Genomic DNA, 21,988 nt, shown 5'->3' with positions numbered 1-21,988 from the left:
AATGTTTTCAACTATTTTAATTAGCAATAAGCTCACAATTAGCATTTAAAAGTGCAGGAATCTGTTGACTTTGTGTGAATTTCCATGATCGCCGAGTTGCGCAAAACTGGACGGACTGATTGTTGTAAATTGGCAGTATGTGGATAAAAACTGCTTTGATTTGATTGATAAAATCAACGTACTGTTTTAAAAGCCCATCTAGGGACAAGTGCTGCGAATTAGCTTGTGCTACAGGCACTTTCACGCAGACAAGGGACTGCTGTACTGGTCAGTTTGTCTATGACGATGTGTGTCTGTCACTATCAAATAAACTTTAATGAAATTAAATTAATGAAAATCATATTGAAGCACACAACGCTTATCTTGAACGTTTTATTTAAACTCCCTCTGGAGTCCAGAGGGCCACGTGAAAAAATACGGCGGGGCGGTTTTGGCCCCCCAGCCTTCGAGGCCTTTATTTTCAAAAGGTGCTTTGAATCGGACAAACTAGACTCTGGGATTTACATTCTAATTTATTAAATATGATAAATCAGTTCAACCTCTAAAATTCATCTGAGGTCAACCCAAGTGAAAATGTATTAACTTGTTTGACACTGACGAGCATAGGAAGAGTTTTCAAATGCACAAGTTCAAAAATAATTTGATGCAGATGTCAACTTCTGCAATAATTTCATTATTCTCAGTTTATTCATGTTTAGTTTTAGTGAAACCTTTACATTCTTAAATACCTTCAGCAGCTTTACTCACTTTACTTTACCAAACATGAACCCTTGGTTGTTACTAGTCGTAAAAACACACCACACATGCCCACACACTCAGTGATTTACTGCGTCAGATGATTAGGCCTGGGCAGAAGTTCAGTTTTATACGGTGTCTTTTTCAAAGGCGCAGTTGCTCATTTTATCCGTATGAGGCTCCTCTAGTAAAAAAAACGCAGTTCAATGTTAACACTGCGGTTACCATAGTGACCGTGCTGCCCTTCTCATTGTTCTTTTGATCTTCTTGGTCGGTTGGAAAGCTATGTATGTGTTTGTGTGGCAGTGAATAATATTAGAGGAGCACAATAGAAAACGGAAGGAGGGAGACATTTTTCAAATTCCACAAAATAACATCTCAAGGATAGTTGAGTGTGTCAGCAGAGCAAATCTGAACAGGAAACAGAGACGCACAAAGCGCAGGTGAAGAGCGCCGAAGGGGTTTCCTCGAAGCCGCAGGAGGAGAGGTTGCTCTCTGCAGGAAGTGGCCGTTCTCAATGCAGGAAATGATGTCATTCAGAAGCCCACTGGGCAGGATATGTCAAATGTGTTTTAATTGTGCGCTTCATGTCCACCTTGCTTGGATGTTTCCACTGACCTCAAGACAAAACAAATTCATTTGGTCAGATGTTCACTACTCCATTTTCCAGGTAAAAACTCCAAATTCTTTGCAACTTTTAGGTAGCAAGTTGTGTTTTTCACATAAAGGCTGCAGGACGCAAGTAAGTAAAGCCTCGTTATAAAATTACAGTGACCTGACATCCGTCTCAACAGCGTGGGAACTGATTGTTCAAGGAGTTCATGTTTCATAAATCCCCTGGCAGAATATGACTGGCAAACATTTGTTTTTTTGGGTGCAAACGCATTTTCTCGCAGCGTTGCTCCGAGGTGAGCCTGTCAAACCTTGAGAAAAATCATTTTAAAAAACTTTTTTTTTAAAAAAAACCCCTAAGGAGTCACTGTGAGAGACTTCGGTTTTGTTTTGACTGAGATGGCGCTGGTGGGAAAGCTAAAAAATAAAAATAAAAACTCTCGCCACATTTGCACTCACTTCTAAATGACCAGAAGGAAGAACCACTTTTTTAAAGTTTTTTTTTTTTTTTTACATCGATTTTACTAATTAGATCCCTGACTTGTTTTGTATTTGTCGTGTTCCTATTTCAACATGTAGTCCTGCAAAAATAAGCATAACTTCTATGTTTCTGTCTTTAAACACAATACAGTATAAAAAACCTATAAAAGCGACACCTGGATAACTTCATATTACCTTTTGTGTGATCTTTCTACTCTTTTCTAAACACAGCTGAAGGTACAGCGTGGTTGTCCGCCTGCAGCGTTTTCTGTTTGTTTCTTTTCAGGGCTGCATTTTTAAAAAATAAGTTAATCATTTCTCATTAGAAAAACATTGCCGGTGATGTTTCCACCTGAGACGTGCTGTGAACGGCATTCCCAGACAGGCCGAGCTGGCTTTTATCACCGCCAACTTCTGCTCCGCCAGGTCTTCTATCTCTCTTTTTCTCCCTCTCTTCCTCTCTCTCTTGAGTGCGGTTTACATGGCAGGAGTTTCCTCATCAGGACATACGTGTAAATTGTTTCTCAGCGTAGTGCGACGCGCTATTTTTTGCATACGGCTCCTGCCTGTGGAGACCGTAACTGAAGCCGCTCAGCTGTCTTTTTAAGGCCGTCATTCACTGAAGGTCTTCTGGTGCGATTAAATCGGAGCCACTCAGAGCTAGTGCTGTTGATCTCAACAGTGAGACGTATTATAAATAGAGTGGGTCTCTTTGTAAAATAAACTTCTGCTGTTTTGTTGATGTGTCGAGGTTTACTGGGTAGCTCTAAATCAAACCTGTGCTTTTAAACCTTAAAACAAACCTTATAGGTCTTGGACCACCTATTGAATGCTGAGGTTTCCAAGTGCTGGCAAGACATAAAAAAAATGTTTTATCCATTGTCACTGTGTGTGGCTTTTTACCTCAAAATGGATAAACAAGATGAACAGTTCACATAGGTTAGCCTCAGAAATCCAACATGGCTGACCTGTGCCTAAAATATGGTGATTTCTTCAGTAAATCTGCTTACTCAACTGCAAAAACATAATATCTTACAAAGTAGTTTTGGTCTAGTTATAGCCCAAATATTAGTACGGTTGAAATAAGACAAAACTAACTTAAAAGTAACTTTTCAGCAAATGTAGGCGCTTATTATTTTATTTACAAGGAGACATTCCCCCACATGTTAGAAGTGAAATAATCTGCCAGTGGATCTAGTACTTTTTTATCAATTTTGAGGAAATATTGACATAAAACAAGTTCCTATATCTTGCTTTAGATTTACTTGTAAATCAGTTTTGTCTTATTTAAAGTGTACAAAGATATTTACACTAGTAATTAGACCAACAATGCTTGAGATTTTGTGGGTTTTTTTGCAGTGTTGCATTTCTAGCAGTATTCTATGTAGCAACATGATTGTTTATTGGGAGAATAAAGATGGAAAATATAATAGTTTACTTAATGACCATAGAGAACAAATCTAGTTTAATAAAAACAACTTAAAGTGACAAGTTTGAGATTGAAGCCTAACCCAATCGGTGTATGCAGTTTGCTGTTAGTCAAATCGCTCGGCCCGGTTTGTGCCACCAACTAAGTGGTAAAACTGAGAGAAACCGCTCAGGATTTGCTAATGGAAACAAATCTGGCTGGGGCGGACTGCGGCAGAACTGGCTAAAGCCACGCCCATTCAGAAGGGGCTTAGGGGATAAACTAGTAACAAAATAAAGCAAACAATATAGAAATGATCAAAAACTGGAAACACACCCAAAAACTCAACCCAAGATCATGATTTGAAAGTGATTTTTTTTTTACTTTTATAGGTGTGAGATCCAAGATATTTCACATTTCATTGGAAAACATTTTCACATTTGAGTCCTTTATCGCTCACCAACCACAAGGGTAACAAACCGCATCGAAACGCTGCAGAGAAATCTCTACTTTCTATTCTAAATTCTTCTCTTCTTCTCTGAGTAGACGGCACACAAACTCGCGTATTATCGCCCCCTATGAGGCTGAAGCTAGTACTGCATTTCTGTAAATTGACGATGTTTCCTGATAATTTGGATTGTAAGATTTAGCTTTTAAAGTTTTCATCCCTCTGTTTAAAGGTTCATTACCAGTACCTTACTGGGTGATCGTTATTTGCTAAAGAAGCAGATGCAGTCCTCACTCTTAAACTGTGGGTGTGGGTGTGTGTGTGGGTGTGAACAGGGGCTGCCACATTTTGCACAGACACAAGCGATGGTTGATGTGTTTTCTCTGCAAAGTGCCCCTCATTAAAGGTTAAGTGCTCATTTTTTTCTGAGGTGAAACCCCAAACTCTAAATTCCCAAGCAGGGCGTGTTTTCAAAGGAAGAGGCCATGTTGTTTTTTTATTTTTTTGTGTGTGTGTTCTTCTTGACGAATGTTTCCACACACCTCAGACAGCTGAGGTTATCGCTACCTAAACAGAAACTACTTGTGACCGGACTCCAGCTTTCCAGCACATGAAACACTCTTTCTGTCTGTTTAAACAGAGTAAAACCTCTAACAAAAGAAGCGATGCTTGGTTGTTTTGTTCAGCCATCAGAATGTCAGCTAGCTAAAAAAACAACAACTCAGGTTTTGTTTTGTGTCATGTACCTGATGTTGGGGCTGTGACATGCTTTTAACACCTGAAACGTTCCTCCCGTTTTTCCTGCTGTACGTTTTACCTCCTTGTTGCACACAGCTCAGTGCTTCACAGTGTGATATGGATCTGCTAGGGACACATTTGTCTGAAGTTGGCAGTGCATGAGGTGCAGCCTATTGTACGAGGCGGTGGGAGACTTGTTTTTCAAGTGGCAAAGAAAGAGGAAAACGATGTTGTGCCTCAGTTTGGTGGTATTCTTAGCTAACTGCGGACACCTGGGGTAGTTTACAATTCCTGTTGACACGGATAAGCACAAAACACCGCAACACCCAAGGTTATGAATACCTTTTTGAAATTTTCTTGTATGATTAGCAGACTTTTTTTTTCTGTACATGAGGTCATCTTACCCTGAGTTTGACATAGTCCCATTACTTAGTGACTTGCAAGAGCATTCCTATCACTTGTTTTCTTACAACCACAAACATCAATGTTGGTATTTTGAATTTTATGATTGGCCAAAAACGGTAATGAATGCTTTGGAAGCAAAAGGAATACATGGTTTTCAGAACTAATAAAAAAATATATAAAACTGTAATGTGCAACGTTTCACTGACACCCCTAACAAAATCAAGTAAAAATTAACTTCAGATCTCACTTTCTTGGTTACCAACTACATGGAGTGTTCGCCAAATTGCATTTCCTTGTACATTCTGCATCAACAATTACAGATAAAGTCAGTCTTTTGTGAAGGGATCAAAAATGTCACCTGCTAGCAGCCGCGAAAAAGTTCAATGCATGTAGCAAATGTTTCCCCTAGAGGTGTTTGAGGACGGGGCATCGAGAATGTGCTGTTGTGAAATGCCAGTTCCGTTTTGCAGCACACACACTTAGCTGAGTTATATATTCTATTTAGTTTATTTTGTCTCTTTTTGACGGCACTTCTTTCTGTCCCTCGCCTTCTCCCACCGTAGCCGTGAATAGCACTTAGCATTCGTCAACGTCTCATTGGCGGAAGTGAGAGTGTTGCGCAACAGAAATAATCATCTGGCCAGAACAGAGCACGCTAAATGGTAAAACATCATTTGACAAAGCCTCAAGGCAAATAATTTACCTTGAGGAATTTTTAAATCCAAGGTCCTTGAATCCTTTGATGAGTTGTTACAGCACTGCAGTGTATCAAGTAGTCTCTCAGGAGGGATGGAAACGAATGCGCTACCTTCCATTTTATATTTGTGGTGCTAGTTTGTGTTGGCCTTTCACAGAAAATACACTGCTTCTTGTGGCTTCTATGGAGGATACTCTTGCATCTTGCAAGGCTCTGTATGTTGCTCGATTCTGGGCTGCAGGTCTAATACGGTCTCTCTCTCTCTTATGGTGTCTCTCTCCCAGGAAGGGTGGGGTCTGGCGGACTCCAGAGGGGGTCTGCGTATCCCGCTTTATACTGCCTGGCTGGAGCTCATACAGAAAGAGGTAACCTCTGACCTCTAGCCTAGTTACTGGTGCTTCTTTCCCCGCCTGCGGTCTGATTTAGTGGTCTGATTTCTGCCTCTAGTTGAGTCTTTGTGACCAACTCTGCTGTCACTGATTAACTCATATACACAAAGGGAATATGAGTTTTAAAGGTTGGGTGTTCGTGTTTGGATAGTCCAGTTTTTTTCTAGTCCAGACTGTAGAGAGATGCTGGAGTAGAATCGGCATGAGGGTTTGGATGTAGAGGCTGTTGGTCTTGTGGGACTGGGTTTCCTTCTGTCTCTCCTGTTATGATGTTTTTATTAAGTAAGTTTCTGTCAAAAAAGGCGCAAAGATTTTCTATCAAATTCCTTCTAAATGTATGAGAAACACAAATTATGTTCACCTGTAGATATCTTCAGCGTTTCCTCAGCTTTGCTTTAAACACAATTCACGTTACGTTTTATAAAGTTTTTATCGAAAAAAAGTCCTCACTGTGACTTTGAGTTAAAAAACAAAATCACAAATATGCAAAATAAAATCTACCTTCCTCTGTTAAAAGAAGAGAGCAGCACTGGTTTCCCTTTAGTTACTAAAATAAGTGGTGCTTTTTCAATTTGTAATCTGGATTTTCCAACTTCACAATCCAACACGATTGCCACGCACGTAAATCTCAGTGAACTTTTCAGTTATAAACTTTTTGTAAGCACCATGCAGGACTGTACAGCCTCTATTTGTGAACATATATTTTAGTTTTTAATTTCATGAAAAGAAGATAAATCCATTGTGATTGGCTTGTATTGCAACTTATAGTTAGCGTCATGGCTGATGCCATTTTCCACTGGTTTCCCAACTGGAAAGTAGGACGTGGTTAAGTCGTGTGTGTGAAGTAATTTCAGACATCTGAACTCTCTGACTACCGAGACAAATTAAACACAGTATAATAACATCGAATCTTTTTTTCATTTTTATTTTAAAACACAGACGTGAACACAGAATTCAAATGAACTGGTGAATTTAGAGAAACTTTCCAAGTATTTGTTGTGTAGACCTTTTGCCGTTCTGCTCTCTAACAGGCAAACATTAGCTGGCAGATTAGTCAGGCTGTCTTCTCTGGTAATCAGCCTTCAGTGAACTGCTTAAACATTTCATTTCACAAGTCGCTTCCTAATGGTGTTTTTTAAACTCTTACCTTGAAGGGATTGCTTTGTGTTTGAGAAATGTTGTTTCGTACGGTATTTTCTGACGCAGTGGAAAGATGTTGAACCGAGTTTTTCAATAAGCGAACAAGTCTTCTGAAAGGTGGGAAATGGGGATGAACGTTCCCCATGTTAGCTGATTTAAGCAACTCAAACGGATGGTAAATGCAAACTATGGGTATGATATTTGCTGTCCTTATTAACGCACTGAAGGTAAAATGGCTTTTTTTTTTGTTTAACAAAGTTATTTTTGAATAAAGGTGCCTCGAGAACCCGACATGAATTCCCGTACTTCTAAAGCAACTAAAAAGGACACGGTAGCTTTCTCTTTCTTCATTAGTCAACTTTCGTTGACTTCTTAAGCAACTGCTCAGGTGAAGTGAGCGTTGTCGAGACTCAGCAGGCAGACGAGTAGTTTCTGTCAAAGTGGATTATCCTCACCAATTGACACGTCTCTTGTAATAACTATGGACGGCTAATGTGAGCTAGCTCTTGTGCTCTCGCTTTGACTGACAGCTCGTGTGTAAAGGACTTGTTTCCTTAATCCGCTTGTCACCTCAAATGATAATTAGAGAATGAAACTTTTACCAGCGCTGCTAGTTTCAGGCGTTTGCAGCTACTTTTTCCTCCGCAAAGGTAAATGTAGCACCAGAGGGCATGCCAAGTTCTGGAGGTTACAATTATAGCAGCAAAGGAATAGAATAGAACAAAGAATTTCTTGTAGGTTTATTTGTAGGAAATAGATGACATGACAATATTTCAATAGAATATTTTGCCCTAACTGCATGTTACAAACCCAGATGATCTTTGACAATTAGGTGCCTCTTTACAAATAAAAATTTGTGAAGATTTTAAAAAAAATAAGTAATTAATGCTAAATAAATAATTACATGTAGGCAAATTGCAACAGTACAGAGAAATTATTTGCTTTGTTATGCATTTTAAGGCAATTTTACTATGTAAAAATTGTTCTCTATGAGCAACACAGGAATCTTATACTGACTTTTCACGACTTTTCTCCAGTCGCTCTTGCTGGGATTCAGTTTCTCCTGTCTTACTTTGCGTGTCATCTGCTCGTCTGTTTTACGCCGCACCGTCAGACGCAGCTGTTCACGAGCCACGCTGAAAGACAGGACCGCGATGAGACGCTGAAGACAGCAATAACATATATGCTTGAAGACAGGACATTATAACATTTTGTTGGGCCTCTAAAAAATCCCGTGTGTGTCTTGTTGTGTAATTCACACTTCTAGGTTTACACAGCCTGAAGGCGATGAAGTAATGCGGACCCGACAGCTTGTTGCTGCTACTGACGTACCCTGAGCTTCAGACCTAAGAAAAAAAGTATCCGTACTTGTACAGAAAACGTTAATTTGCTTTATGCGGTGGCGCTAAAACCTTTCTTTAATTGTGACTCGCAAAGTTCAGTGTACACCAGTCTCCATTAGGTCACTTTTTCATACAGGAGCGAACACAACAATGGCACTTCCTGAAGCCTACACAGATTGGGTGAAAGACGGTGCGCTCCCTCTTCCTTTATGATTGAACTGGACTGTATGGCCGTCTGCAGCTCTGCTAACTGCTTCCTGATGGCTACACACACACACTCACGCCCACACACCAATGCACGCACACATGCTTAAACACAGTCTGCAGACATCCTTCCCAGTCACACAGTCAAAACTTCTACCTTATCGCGCAAACATTCCCTGTCATTTAGTTCAATTTCTGCCTTCATTTTGTAATTCAGTCTGTTTGTTTCTGTTGTGGGTCTGGGTAAGTTATCATGCTGGCTTTGACTGGCCTGTCCTCAGTAGGCGCGTGTGTGTGTGTGTGTGGGTCTGGAGTGGTAGAAAGAAGAGGGTGTTTATTCTTGAACGTGTCCCTCCGTCCTGGTATTTGCCGTGACCTGCGCGTCTCTTTTTGTGGCAACGTGTGACATTTTCTGCGTTTTGACAAATGCGGCGACTTTGTCGTCAGCCGTGTCTTTTGCCGCCCTCTTTGTCTGTGTGGCGATCTCCGGGGATCAAGCTCGTCGTCATGGCCGCGGCACGCCTATCACCCCTGGAGACGACTCCTGAGAGAGAGGGAATCCTTTTCAGACTCTAGAAAAAGACGCTCTTCTGGGGCCCCTCCTGAAAGTGGGGGGCCAAGTGTTGTTTAAAACAAGAGGGTCAAAAATAGGAATGAAGCCAACCAGCTATGATGATGTAAACCATAAGCTCAGTTAACTGGTTTCAGCTAAAATAAATGTCCAATAGAATACACAAAAATATTTATATTTTAGAGGATTTCAGAGGGATGTGTATATTTTGAAAGAATAGTGACAAAATGTGTGTCAACTGTATGTGCCTTTTTATACCTCTTTGAGGGTAATACATAAAAAATAATCTTCTTTTTCTATTCTAAATACAGTAGATGGTAGAAAAACCTAGTTGTTTTCACTCCTGTTGTGTCTGAATGAATCTAAGGCAAAAATGTGTTTCTACTCAACGAAAAATAGTCAGTACAGTCGAGGATCAAGTGGGATTTATTTGAGGGCATCAGAAGAATGAAGTCGTCCAATTACCACCATCCTCCTCCATATGTTAAAGACTAGCACAAGAGAAGTTGTGCTTTGGAGTTTGCTGTGTTAGTTCAGGAAAATAAGGGTTTGTTAAGGGTTACTATACAACCATGCCCTCCATTTTTATTAGGGAACTCAAAAGATTAAGTTAGGAAAAAATGAACAGAGAGGTCCCTAGAAGTCAGGAAAGGAGGTTTCTCACCATCCTTGTCTTCAGTATCCAATATGGCTGCCTTGTACACAAAACATAGTGGTAGATGTGAAAACCTGTCGATATTTCTGTTCTGCTTTTATTAGTTATTACGTGATGCGACAATGTTTGAAACCACAAAATGTATGGAAAAACATTGTAGATGGCTAGAACGGAAAAACATCATAGTGAGCCTGAATGGAAAAAAGTTGCAGGTAGCTTGTTTTGTGAACAGTCATTAGCTGTTCAAATTTAAATTTAAAAGTGGATCACAACTTTCGTTCGCTTCCGTTTACACTGAGAATTGTAGTCACCGTTTCTGCTGAAGCAAGCATTACAACATCTTGTTTTGAATTTCTGTGTGTTTATATATATCATTAAATATGATGTTATTGATGTAGAAGTTATAACCACCTACTGGTGGAGTGTAGGTATTACAGCGATTGGTAACGGTTACGGAAATATATTTACTTACATCTTTGTTACTGAATATTTCTAACGTTGACTGGGAGACTGGACTAAATAAATGGTTTTAAATGTTAGATTCTGGTTCTCCCCTTTAAAAAAAAAGAAGACAAAATGAGGTTGTTTGTGTCCGTTCATTGTCAGCTGCAGTAGCAGCTGCTTTGAGAATTTCTGAGTCTCTTTATCCGGAAATCTCTGTCTCCCTCTTGTCTGTTTCGCTTCTGGTTCTTATCGCTCTGCGTGACTGAGCTCAAAAGAGATGATAAGACAGAAATCCGTGTTACTACCTATTGTCGTCCCTGAAGGCAGTTTACACAGCCTTGTTATCGCTCTGTCGCAGTTTGGTTTTCGAACCACGTCCCAATCGAAATTATAATTGTCTAAACAATGAGCTCCCATTGATTTTCTTTTTCTGTCACCATAGCACAAGTGAAAATAGCTCATGACCGCGTTCCAGATGCTTTCACAGTCAGGTTTCACCAAGAAAAAAATTCAGCCATTAGAAATTTGAAGCAGTACCCTATTTTTTTTTTTAACTCGCTAATCTGATTTAGCAGGAACTTGATCCGTCTCATGAGGAATTCTGATTCACTACATGCCACAGTAATGCATTTACACTGTCCAATCAAACTGCGCCACTTGAAGCTTGTGTTGCTGTATTAAATACCGTATTTTTCGGACTATAAGGCGCACCAGATTGTAAGACGCCATATCAGTGAACGGATCTATTTTCATATACAAGACGCACCGGTTTATAAGACGCATAAAGCGAAACAAAATACGGTAGTCGGATAGGTCAGACTTTATTCAAATCATTAACAACAACTGTCAATATTACACAAAAAAGTACACTCACTTTTTCAATCATTCATCTTCTACGAATCCATCAAATTCCTCGTCTTCGGTGTCGGAATTTAACAGTTGGACGATAGCGGCATCAAGCAAGCCCGGATCCCTCTCGTCATCATCCGATTCAGTCTCGTTGCTGTTGCTTGGCTGTTCATTGACGATTGAAGCACCGTACGTATCAGGAAAAGTGGTTCGCCACCCCAAAACAAGTCTGTCTAGATGGCATAGAAAGCTGACTCCACGAGGTTTCTGCCAAGCAGCGATTATGTTTCTACAATCAAGGGGATTGTCTCTTACCAAAGTTGTAATAAAACATACGGTGCACTGTTCATACACAAAGCGCATTGCCGGATTTTTTTTTGCAAATATAGGGATTTTATGTGCGCCTTATAGTCCGTAAAATATGGTAGTCAAAAACAGTCGGCGTCTTTCTATCCCATGGATGTATTCAGTCTGTTTCATATTTGTTTTCAACGTTTTCTGCAACCTCGAAGGTCTTCTCTTTGGTACTTTGGGAGGAAAAAAGTTTTTAAAGTTGTCTCCCTGTAGCGTTCCATCATGTTTCCCAGAATAGAATCCAGGTCAGCGGCGTTTTAATCCTGACATTTGGGCATGAATAAAATCCCTTTGTACCAATGGATGCTAAAATACCCGAACGGCTGGTTGCCAAGGACAGCGATGCGGTTACAAGCGTATGAAGTAATTAAAGATTAATTCTCCATAACAGCATATTTTGATAATTAGGTTAGACCCTGGAGCTTGATGTAGCATTAAAATGAGTCCAAATCTTGCTCCGTTTTCTGTCACTCATTTATTTTCACCTATTCAGTTCTCACACTGACTCCCCTTCTTTCTGTGCTTCTTGACCGCTGAGTGAGTGTCTGTACATAAACACCTGCCGACGAACGCTATACAGCTTGGCCAATTGCCTGCCGTTTCCACAAAAAAAGTGGAGATAAACTTTTTTTTCAGTGTTTTCCCGCCACATTATTAATTGAAACTATGTGTGATTGGTCAGATGTGTGGAGCACACGCTTGACATGAGGGCAGTGGACCGACCGAGGGAAAAAAACTCTCCGCTCTAGCAGAAGAGCAAAACACGCAAGGAGAGGGAGAAGGGGGGGAGAGACAGCGAGGCACCGCAGGACAAAAAAAAAAAAAGGATGTGGGGAAAAACTATCGGCTCTGGCACTTGCAGAGCACAAGCACAACGACAGGGAGGCGGAGAGACAGCGATATACTGTAGAAAAAAACCCGGCTCCCAAATAGGATCCTAAAACTTCTCCCATTGTGGAGCCGGTTCCAATGTTCACTTCAAAGAGCCGGCTCTTAGAGCCGGATCGTTCACGACCAACACATCACTACAATCCGTGCCTCTTCCAGCTCTTCTGTTACAAACTTCTTCTCAAATTTGTATGACTCTGCAAGAATTTGTCCACTTTAGTTTGTATTTTTTTGGGATTTTACAAGATGGAACAATACATGTGTAAAGTGGTAAAAAAAAAAAAAATGGCTTTTTACTCCCTTCACTCAGATACTCATAAAAATAAATACATTCATAGTTTACATGTAGCCAAACTGGTTTTAAAGAAGAAACCTTCTAAAAGTCATTCTCAGGTTCAATTTCAGAGCAACTAAAAAAGTATTGGTGGCCTGATTTTTTTAAAAAAAAATTTATTTTCCCCTCCTCCTAAGCTGATCCACATTTTCTCAGATCAACATTTGTCGGCCAAGGCCCTTGATGGAAGAATTAGCCTACTTTGAAAGGTGCGAGCCAAACACACAAAGGCATTTTTTGTCACATTAAGCCAAGAGAGGCCTGAGAGCTTGTGGCTGAAGTCAGCCAAACATTGTTCAAGGATCGCTGACCTGCACTGATGGAGCTGCCGTCTCTGCCAACTTTCTCAGGAATCCCCGAAAGAAACAGAGAAATCAAGCATTAAGCCACTTTTCTTTTTTCTTTTTTGAACGCATGAAGCCACTTGAGGAAATTAAAAGTAAAATGCAGTGTATTCGAAACACATACACGCACAGGCAAAGGAGGGAAAACTGAAAAGTGATTTTTGTTTTGTTGGAAAAAGGAACAAAAAAAAACCCAAAACGTATCTTTGTTGTGTTTTCGCAGCCTAACATCGGGCGCCTCGGCATCCCTCACGGACCCTCTGCAGAAAAGGTGGCGGTGGTCGCCGTGGACGACTGCGACATCTCCATGGCGATCCGCTTCGGGAAGCAGATCAGTAACTACTCGTGTGCCGCCCAGGGCACCCAGACCGGACAGAAGAAGTGAGAAACTCCCGACACACACTTTTCATTTTTGCCGTCCTTAAGGCCACAGTGAATCAAGCCAGACTAAAAATCTCGCCAAGGCCTTTAAGAAAAGTCTCAATAATGTTCATAATGTTTTTTTTATTATTATTTCACATAATTTCTCTTAAATGCATAAATTATTTTTGTATCTTTTTAATGTGAATTTTATTTTGTATGCCTGCTATTTTGAACGTCATTTTAAAGACGCAGCTCGAACAAAAATGCCTCATAATTTGTTGTTGCAATCAAATTACAACAACTCACTCAACTCTGCTCTGTTTATTTTTGAATCAGTCCCTGTCAAACAACCCCCTCCCCCCCCCAAAGCTCATCTGAGCTGCAGCTTCTCCAGCCAACCGTCAGAGGACTTATCCGTCGGTTTCTTCTTCGAGACGTTTTTCAATGAGTCACTCGCAGAGCGTGCATGCTGAGACGCATCTGAAATGCAGAGGGTGGGGACAGAGAGGCGCTTCAAAGGGCAGGCCGCGACGTTGCATTCCTTCAGAAACACGTCACGCAGGTCGCAGACGCTCAGCGGACGCAGACAGGGCTCGCCGCAGTGAAAAGCTGCACAGGCAGCAAAAGGTTTTGCTTTCAAATTTGATCAATGAATGGCGATTTAGTTACAACCGCAAACTTCAATCTATTTTTTAGAGGGCTTTTTCATACTACATCCAATTCCCATTTTTTTTGTTTTTATTTTTTTTAATGAATTTTGAGTAGTAGTTTGACATATCAGGCTTAACAGACACTAATGGGTCTTTTTTTTCAATAAAAAAAAAATTAATCAAGCCATCAGTTTGAAGCATCAGCTTATAAACCGATCCCTATCCCACACAGAAATAACACAAAACAAACAATAAAACAAAACAAAACAAAAAACTTATGACAGCAAATATTTTCAAAAAGTTCCTTTTATTCCTCAGTTCTAGATCTTGTCACAGGTTTCAGATTGGATTTATGTCGGGACTTTGACTGGGCCATTCTAACTCATTAACATGTTTTAATTGATGCTCTGCGTTTAACTCCATCTTTCCATTAGGGCTGTATTTAATGAATATTTTAGTAATCTATTTCACACACAAGCTTCCGATTTTTCATTTAACCACTTAAGCCAGGTACAATATCATAAAAGCATTAAAAGATGCAAATAAAACAGGCTTAATAAATGTTTTTTTTTTTTTTATTCCATTTTTTTCTCCGAAGAGTTTTTGCGGCACTAGTGGCTTGTATTTTTTGTACAGTAGGCAGACAGGAAGGAGGGTGAGGAGAGGGGGGAAGACATGCGGCAAAGGTCGTCGGGACCGGGAGTCGAACCCGCGACGTCCGCGTCGAGGACTAAGGCCTCCAAACGTGGGGCGTGCTAACCCCCTGCGCCACCACAGCACACCCCATAAATGTTTTTTTTAATGGGAAAAACAGCATTGCCAAGAATGCATATATGCATGTTTGCGTTTTTGAACAGTTTTGGTTAACTACTGCTCTGACTGTGTTGCTGCCACTGCTCCGTCTCACCCTGAAGGCCAAAAAACCCTCTAAACTTTGGTCTAAATCTGACCAGAACTCCTTTTTCTACATTTGTTGCAAAATTTGTTGCAAAATTTATGGGACTTTTTTAGGCCCTGCGGCATAAATGCCAGAAATGTGGTCGTTTTGGCAGCTTCTCTGATTAATGCTCGACCTGTTCTGTCAGTTTTTTAATCGAACGGTCAGTTTCAAACCTCAGTGGTTAGAGTTAGGGTTACCATCAGGGGGTGTAAACACCTTTGCAAGGTGCTGTATCTCAGTTAACTGTTTTCATTGTAGACTATAGTAAATGGGCTACACAGTGGCGCAGTTGGTAGCCCAGGTCCTGAGTTCAATTCCCGGCCTGGGCTCTTTCTGCATGGAGTTTGCATGTTCTCCCTGTGCATGGTGGGTTCTCTCTGGGTACTCTGGCTTCCTCCCACAGTCCAAAAACATGGCTGTCAGGTTAATTGGTCTCTAAATTCTCCCTAGGTGTGAGTGTGTGTGTGTATGGTTGTTTATTCTTGTTTATCCTCCGTGTTGCCCTGTGACAGACTGGTGACCTGTCCAGGGTGACCCCGCCTCTCGCCCGGAACGTTAGCTGGAGATAGACACCAGCACTTCTCCTGACTCCACTAGGGACAAGGGTCTTTGTATTTTTTTTCCTCCATGCTTCCAGCTAAACAGTGGAGTTTGTACTTTACGCATTCAACTCATACGTTCAAATGCTTCATGCAGCATTGCACCACTTTTAGTACACTGAAGCCGTCCACTGATTGATGTTAAGAGTTTCAGAAGCTTTAGGTTTAAGCAGCTTCCTACGTGGTCCAGCGGGTTAAATCGGACCTGGTTGTAAAGAATGCATGTTTTTCCTGTGGCCTTCTTAAACATGTAATGACAACAGTGCGTTTTTAGAAATGGCTTTTAAAGTGTGGCTGTCCTCGGTCAAATTCAGGTCAAGTTATGTTAAATAGCTTGTAGACACTCTGATGTCAATGTTTTTTGGTTTTACTCCAATCAGTTTCTTCTATCGTCTCCAGATCATTGGACTTGACGGGTCCGCTGTTACTAGGCGGAGTTCCCAATTTGCCCGAGGCATTCCCAGTCAGGAACCGAAACTTCGTGGGCTGCATGAGAAACCTAACAATCGACAGCAAACCCATTGACATGGCCAGCTACATCGCCAACAACGGCACCGCTGCAGGTCAGAATCGACGTTAACTCAACCGAGTTTCACTCCAGATCCTGATCATTTCCTAAAGCAACACCTGCAGAATCTAAAAGATACCAACATTTCAGATGTTGCTTGTTTAGGCATGTCTGCAGAATTTATTTATTCATCCTGGTTTTGATGCCCCAGGTTGTCCAGCGAAGAAGGACTTCTGTACAAACGACGTGTGTCTGAACGGGGGCGTGTGTGTCAGCAAGTGGAACACCTACAGCTGCGACTGCCCTACTGGCTACGGGGGCAAAAACTGTGAACAAGGTCAGAAATGTTTTTTATCTGTTCTCTCTTCTTCTGGAAAAAAAAGCAACAACAATGGATAATATCCAAGAATAAATGTAAGAAAAACAAACTGCAAATTCATAATCTCTTGCATTTGGAGCATGAGAATAATTCGTGTGTCCACTTGCTCATCTGTTAGCTTCCGTACAGACATGTTTATTTACTTTTGCGGCGAGCTTCTAGATGTGAGATCAGATGTGATGAGGAACACCTTTGGCTCAGCGTGACTCATGCAGCAGTCACAATAGAGTCACAGTGAAGCCTCTGCTCACTATTGTAGAGCCACTAAGCATTGCCTCAGGTTTGGACTTTCATGATAAAGATACCTGTGACTCATAACAAAACCCAGACAAGAGGACTAAAACTAAAGATATTCCCACATTTGCAGAACTCTTTACTGTCTGTGTGCTTCTTCAGATAATGTCTATTTACAGCACTTATAGTCCAAAAATCTCCTTTTTGCCTATGATAACTGATTCCTTGTAATGTTGTTTATACTCCATACCACTTTTAGTTTTCTTCTCTAGGAAGGGGAGAACTCTAACGTCTTCCTTCAAGGCATGTTTCCAAAAGAAAGGTGTGAATACATCACCTTTCACGCTCTTCGACGAGATAGTCGGCCAACTATAGTGCCAGGCCTCAGTATCCGGTATCAGAACTGGGCCGGGATCACAGCAAGGTGGATGTTGTTTCTTTGGCTGCTCTGTCACTTGTTGACACGTCGGGTCTGATTCTTGACGCTCTCCGCTGCCACATTGGAAATAAGAGACGTTCCAGTCGGGCTTTCACGCTGGAATGATGTGAAGACCCGCTGGGAGTCGCCCACCAGGCTCTTTTGTTGTCAGCGTCTGTTAAATCATATTTCAGGTAACTGATCAGTGTAGGAGAATGTGACCTACTAAATACGTGCTAAATATGGACGTAAGATACACTGAAAATGCTTCAAATAATGCTTGATTCCAGTCTAGTCGGTTTTTTAAACTTTTTATAACATGTACTGGCTTCCGTGTGGCTTTGGCACAAGGGTTGGGATTCTACAAAGGCTTTGTGAACCCCTGCAAATGTTTAGAAAACTCCCAAATTAAGTTTTAGAGATCTGGCAAAAAGGTTTGCAAGATCAAATGTTACTTTTGGTAGATCCAGTGAAAGCGTTTTGAGATCTTGCAGACCATGCTGTAAAATATCCACTGGAAACATTTGACCTCTCCATTTACAAAATAAAAAACATAGTCTGTCCCAACAAAAGCTTTTGTAGTTCTTGTAGTTTCTTTGTTTTTTTTGTTTTTTTCAGTAATGGAAATTATTTCTGACTTGAAGTCACCTTCTGATAGATCAGGTTTATTAGAGTCATACAACTACCCGAAAGTGTACTATGGGTAAAATGCCGAACACAGAAATTCACTTAACGGTCTGTTGCCAAGGCAAGTACAAACTTCAGGTACAAATTGATGCAAGGTCACTATTGAAATACAATGAAAAAATACAACTCGATCAAAACGTCAAAAGTACAACATGGCAAAAAGGAGAAATAAACCACCACATCTTTTTGCCAGGTATCTCTACACCTGTAAAGCTGTCAATCTTTCAGTGTAGGATTATACTACTGTGGCATTGATTGTGGAGGGTTATTTATGAACCTTTTGATGAAGCATGAGTTGATGTAATTTGTGTTTTTGTACAGTTGTTAACAACCTTACTGAGCTATGAAGCTTACCTTATCAAATATTTGCTCCTGATACAGCTTTCCCATTACTAAGTAAGGTTTTTCTTTCTGATTTATGGTGAAGATAAGCTTTAGCAACATGGAGGTAAAATCCATTAGTTGGTTCCAGGAACATCCAAAGAGTTTTTTTTTTCTTTTGTTAGGGCTTCTATCTGATTAAACTTGTTTGGCTGAAGCGTGTGTAGAGAATATTCTATGCTTTGGATTACACTAAAGAAAATTGCTTGTTGCAGTGAAGAATTAGCCATTGCACTGTGTGGTGAGAATAATGAAGCTCCACATACATGTTGGATTCTTTGAGGTCCTCTAAACTGTGAGACATGTTTCACCTGTGTTATAACAGCGTATATAACAGTCTGATTCTGCCTTGTTTCTGTTGCAGAGATGCCTTCGCCTCAGTTCTTTGACGGCCAGGCGTTGGTGTCCTGGAGCGAGACGGACATCACCGTCGCTGTACCCTGGTACGTGGGTCTCATGTTCCGGACCCGGCAGCCAGCTGGGACTCTGATGCAGGTCAACGCCGGATCATCCTCAACTATAAATCTCATGGTGAGAACACGGGCTCCAGCAAAACAAAATATGGTCTTAACAAAAAATAAATCAATCACTTTCTCCATCTTGTCACCCTCCAGTTGAGGGAGCAGCAGGTCCGTATGGAAGTGTTTCTAAGGGAGCAGTTGTTGGCGTCGCTGGGCTTCCCGCAGGTCCGCATCAGTGATGGGGAGTGGCACCACTTGCTGGTTGAACTGAAAAGCATTAAAGATGGCAAAGAGATTAAATACATGGCGGCTGTTTCCTTGGATTACGGCATGTACCAGGTACAAGGTTTGCTTTTAATGCCATATGGAGAGTTAAGATTTCTTTGGAGGAAGAAGTTCTCATCTTTCTTTTTGCGTTTCTAAGCAGAAGTCTGTGGAGATCGGTAATGACCTCCCAGGTCTGAAGGTGCGGACTCTTCATGTCGGAGGCCTGCCCGGAGAGGGAAACGTTGTTAACAAAGGATTCGTTGGCTGCATACAGGTGGGGGTGCGCCTGCTGAATGCTACAGCAGATCTTAAGATCTACAGAAGGTCTTGTTTTTCTCCCGAGCACCTTCTCCAACTGGACTTTTCTCCATCAGGGTGTCCGGGTGGGGGAGACGGCCACCAATGTGGCCAACGTGAACATGGCTCAGGGCCTGAAAATCCACGTGGAGGATGGCTGCGATCTGGCGGACCCTTGCGAATCCAACATCTGCCCTGAGAACAGCCACTGCAGCGACGACTGGAGCACACACACCTGCGTCTGTGACCCAGGTAGTCCACAAATGTAAATTCTGAGCCCAACGATGGACTTTGAAGAAAGGCAAATGGGGTGCACTCCTGCCAGATCTTGAAAAGATTGTCAGATCTGGAGTAGCTTTTGTAAAATTCCGCCACAGCTCTGTCAGATCTCGAGTTACCTTCAATGTCCCTTGTGGGGCCAGGTATGTAAAAGCACATATACTCAGATTAATCTCCTATTTCTTTATGATGGTCTGCCTTCTAGGTTACTTTGGTAAGGAATGTGTGGACGCTTGTCAGCTCAATCCCTGTGAACACATCTCCAGTTGTGTCCGCAAGCCCAGTTCGTCCCACGGATACACCTGCGAATGTGGACAGAACTACTACGGCCAGTACTGTGAAAACAAGTAAGCTTTTATCCTCATGTCCCTCAAAAAAGTCTGGAAATATTTCAAAGTTCAATCTCTGAATCCAGACTCCCATGAAGCTCCCTTATCTTCTTTTGCTTTTATGCTCTTGGTCTACTTGTAATGTTTTGATGAAAGACTTGACGTGAAGTAGCCGGCCCAGATCAGACGGCACTCATTTCCTTCTAAAACCTTGGCCCAGCCGACACGCATCACTTCCTGTCTAAAGCAGGATGTGAGATTCCCGCCCCCGCCCGTTTGCTTCACTGATCCTCTGCAGGTGTTTAGTCTCTGCTGCCCTCATACTGCCACTTGTCCCCCATCAGATCATATAACAGCGATAACACTTGTTAAGTGGGGAGGAAGTTTACTCTGAAATAACATATTTTGAGATAAATTGAGTAGATAATCACCCGATTGATGTTTTCCCTTTGACCTTGACGGACGGCTTTTAAAAAGAAGAACTGGTTTGGTGTCTTAATTGATTTTGCACACTTGTCTAACTCTTTCACAACAGAGTGGAGAAGCCGTGTCCTCAGGGTTGGTGGGGCAGCCCAGTGTGTGGGCCCTGTAACTGTGATACAAGCAAAGGATTTTATAAAGACTGCAACAAAACCACTGGAGAGTGTCGCTGCAAGGTATGCACACACACACACACACGCACACACACCCCTACAAGTTGTTCATAATGTGTGTCTGCTTTTTTTAATGGGCGTTTTGGTTTCATTTAAAGATCACAGTACCAGTAGAATCTATCTTGCAAGATGAAAGAAGAGAAAAGTAGAAAAACTGGTTCAGCTGATAAAGTTGTGCCTGAACACCAAAAGGCAACGGTGTATTTAGAGAAGCAACTGATGAGTTAGAGGAAATGTTATATTTGTTCATTTCAATTTATTTTTTATTTTATTCACTCAATAACTACGCAGCAACTAAAGGAAATCATGACTGAAAGGAGCGGAAAGAAGTATAACCTTATATCTGACCTCAACTCAGAAGACTATTACAGACATATTTCAAATGTATAAAAAGACATAAGAAAAATACCCAACAAAACATCCATGTCATCTGTATCTGTCATATCTTTGTTTGTGTATTATTTTTTGCCATTCACCGCTGTTCAGTCTTCCTTTAGCTGGTGTCAGCTGCTAGTTTTAGATGCCACTTATATATGCTGGGCTCCTCCACCTGTGGCGTCATCACCACCATCGAATGTGACAGGATGCAACACCATCAACCCAGTATGACTTGGTGCAATGTTTAGAGAATTACAAAACACCAAAACCTCCAACCCAGATTTACAGGCCTTGGTTAGCATTTTAAATGGAAACGTTCATGATTAGAAAGCCTAAAAATTAGGAGAAAACCACTTAACCCTGGGAAAAAATGGCTGCTAGCGTGTCGTAGACTTCTGGAATAATGTCATTCGAACAGAGTTCAAGAGTAGAGACGTTTGGTCACAAGAAACATCAGATTAATAGTATTATTTTACAAATATCTACTTGTCCTCAGGTGTCATTATCAGTTCCGTTTGACCATTTCTCTTTCCTCCAGGACAACTACTATCGTCCTGAGGGCGAGGACACCTGCTATCCCTGTGACTGTTTCCCCATCGGCTCCGAGTCTCGAACCTGTGACCCGGTCACCGGCCAGTGCCCCTGCAAGGGAGGCGTCATTGGCCGTCAGTGCAACCGCTGCGATAACCCCTTTGCTGAAGTGACACCCACTGGATGTGAAGGTAGGCGAATGTTTTTGGGGGGACGGGGGGGGTTAACCTAATAGTAAACAGAAAACATCAGGTCTGGCTCTTCAAATCTAATCCGTGAGCAGCATGAGATGTTCGTGGTTCACAAAGTTGGCCTGGATGAATCACTGAAGTGTCCCGAAGGAAACAAACGCTGCCACTCACATCCGCCGGTGCTGCAGTCGAGCTAACTTTGTGTCTTTGTCACCAAGCAGTGAAGCAGAAGAGGCAAGTCTGGCCATTTTGCTGACTTGGCAGCAGCACTGCACATACACAATACAGTACAGATGAATAGAAAACAAAAAACAAATGTCACAGTCTGACCTAACATGAAGCTTTTCAGAGCTGGTGGAACATGCTCAGACTTTTAACAGGCTGTGGTTCTCTTTTTAACAGTTA

At 41.5% G+C, this 21,988-nt stretch overlaps 1 protein-coding gene across 4 annotated transcripts in view; it reads left to right on the top strand.

The window, feature by feature from the left end:
• Nucleotides 1–21,988, top strand: part of celsr1 (cadherin EGF LAG seven-pass G-type receptor 1) — an 85,823-nt gene that overhangs the window by 48,480 nt on the left and 15,355 nt on the right. For 3 of the 4 annotated variants that reach the window (XM_023350667.1, XM_023350665.1, XM_023350666.1), the window contains exons 7-17: nucleotides 5,808–5,888; nucleotides 13,262–13,419; nucleotides 15,990–16,153; nucleotides 16,310–16,435; nucleotides 18,562–18,728; nucleotides 18,812–18,997; nucleotides 19,086–19,199; nucleotides 19,300–19,474; nucleotides 19,707–19,848; nucleotides 20,366–20,486; nucleotides 21,400–21,583. In XM_023350667.1, the coding sequence (XP_023206435.1) occupies nucleotides 5,808–5,888; nucleotides 13,262–13,419; nucleotides 15,990–16,153; nucleotides 16,310–16,435; nucleotides 18,562–18,728; nucleotides 18,812–18,997; nucleotides 19,086–19,199; nucleotides 19,300–19,474; nucleotides 19,707–19,848; nucleotides 20,366–20,486; nucleotides 21,400–21,583 (1,618 nt within the window). The remainder of the gene's footprint in view (nucleotides 1–5,807; nucleotides 5,889–13,261; nucleotides 13,420–15,989; nucleotides 16,154–16,309; nucleotides 16,436–18,561; nucleotides 18,729–18,811; nucleotides 18,998–19,085; nucleotides 19,200–19,299; nucleotides 19,475–19,706; nucleotides 19,849–20,365; nucleotides 20,487–21,399; nucleotides 21,584–21,988) is intronic. The other variant, XM_023350668.1, reaches the window with a different exon arrangement.

The sequence above is a fragment of the Xiphophorus maculatus genome, chromosome 17 (genome assembly GCF_002775205.1).
Source record: "Xiphophorus maculatus strain JP 163 A chromosome 17, X_maculatus-5.0-male, whole genome shotgun sequence".
Classification (NCBI taxonomy): Eukaryota; Metazoa; Chordata; class Actinopteri; order Cyprinodontiformes; family Poeciliidae; genus Xiphophorus; species Xiphophorus maculatus.
This window is presented reverse-complemented; position numbering and strand designations above follow the sequence as displayed.